Source organism: Colobus angolensis, unplaced genomic scaffold, assembly GCF_000951035.1.
Source record: "Colobus angolensis palliatus isolate OR3802 unplaced genomic scaffold, Cang.pa_1.0 Scaffold329, whole genome shotgun sequence".
In the NCBI taxonomy this organism is placed as follows: Eukaryota; Metazoa; Chordata; class Mammalia; order Primates; family Cercopithecidae; genus Colobus; species Colobus angolensis.
This window is the reverse complement of record NW_012116588.1, coordinates 402,857-403,454: the sequence shown is the minus strand read 5'-3', so window position 1 is coordinate 403,454 and position 598 is coordinate 402,857. Positions and strand designations below refer to the sequence as shown.

At 48.3% G+C, this 598-nt stretch overlaps 1 protein-coding gene across 7 annotated transcripts in view; it reads right to left on the bottom strand.

The window, feature by feature from the left end:
• The window catches only part of AP2B1 (adaptor-related protein complex 2, beta 1 subunit), a 154,092-nt gene that overhangs the window by 46,124 nt on the left and 107,370 nt on the right, over positions 1–598 (bottom strand). For all 7 annotated transcript variants that reach the window (XM_011951853.1, XM_011951847.1, XM_011951851.1 and 4 more), the window contains one exon: positions 289–418. In XM_011951853.1, the coding sequence (XP_011807243.1) occupies positions 289–418 (130 nt within the window). The remainder of the gene's footprint in view (positions 1–288; positions 419–598) is intronic.

The following is a 598-nucleotide window of genomic DNA, read 5'->3' as shown; positions in this document are numbered from 1 at the left end:
GGAGTTCGAGACCAGCCTGGCCAATATGGTGAAACCCGTCCCTACTAAAAATACAAAATTAGCCAGGCATGGTGACACATACATGCCTGTAATCCCAGCTACAGGAGAGGCTGAGGCAGGAGAGTCGCTCGAACCCAGAGGCAGACTGCAGTGAGCCGAGATCGTGCCACTGCACTCCAGCCTGGGCAACAGAGTGAGACTCTGTCTTTAAAAATAGTAATAATAATAATAATAATAATAATTGGCAAGATATTAACTTGTACCACCTGAGTGAAGTAAAACTCTGACCTGGAGGTTATTCAGAGGTTCCATCTTCATGACTGGGCCCAAGGTATTGAGAGGCAGGGAGACATCAATGCTCTGGTTTGGCATCAGTGGTGTATGGATGGCCAGAGGAGTGCTGGGGATGACACCAAAGCTAGAAGAGGGGATACATAAATCACAGAGATTAATCAAGAGGCAGGATTTAGGCTGGGTGTGGTGGCTCACGCCTGTAATCCCAGCATTTTGGGAGGCTGAAGCGGGTGGATCACCTGAGGTCAGTCAGGAGTTCAAAATCAGCCTGGCCAACATGGTGAAAGCCCGTCTCTACTAAAAA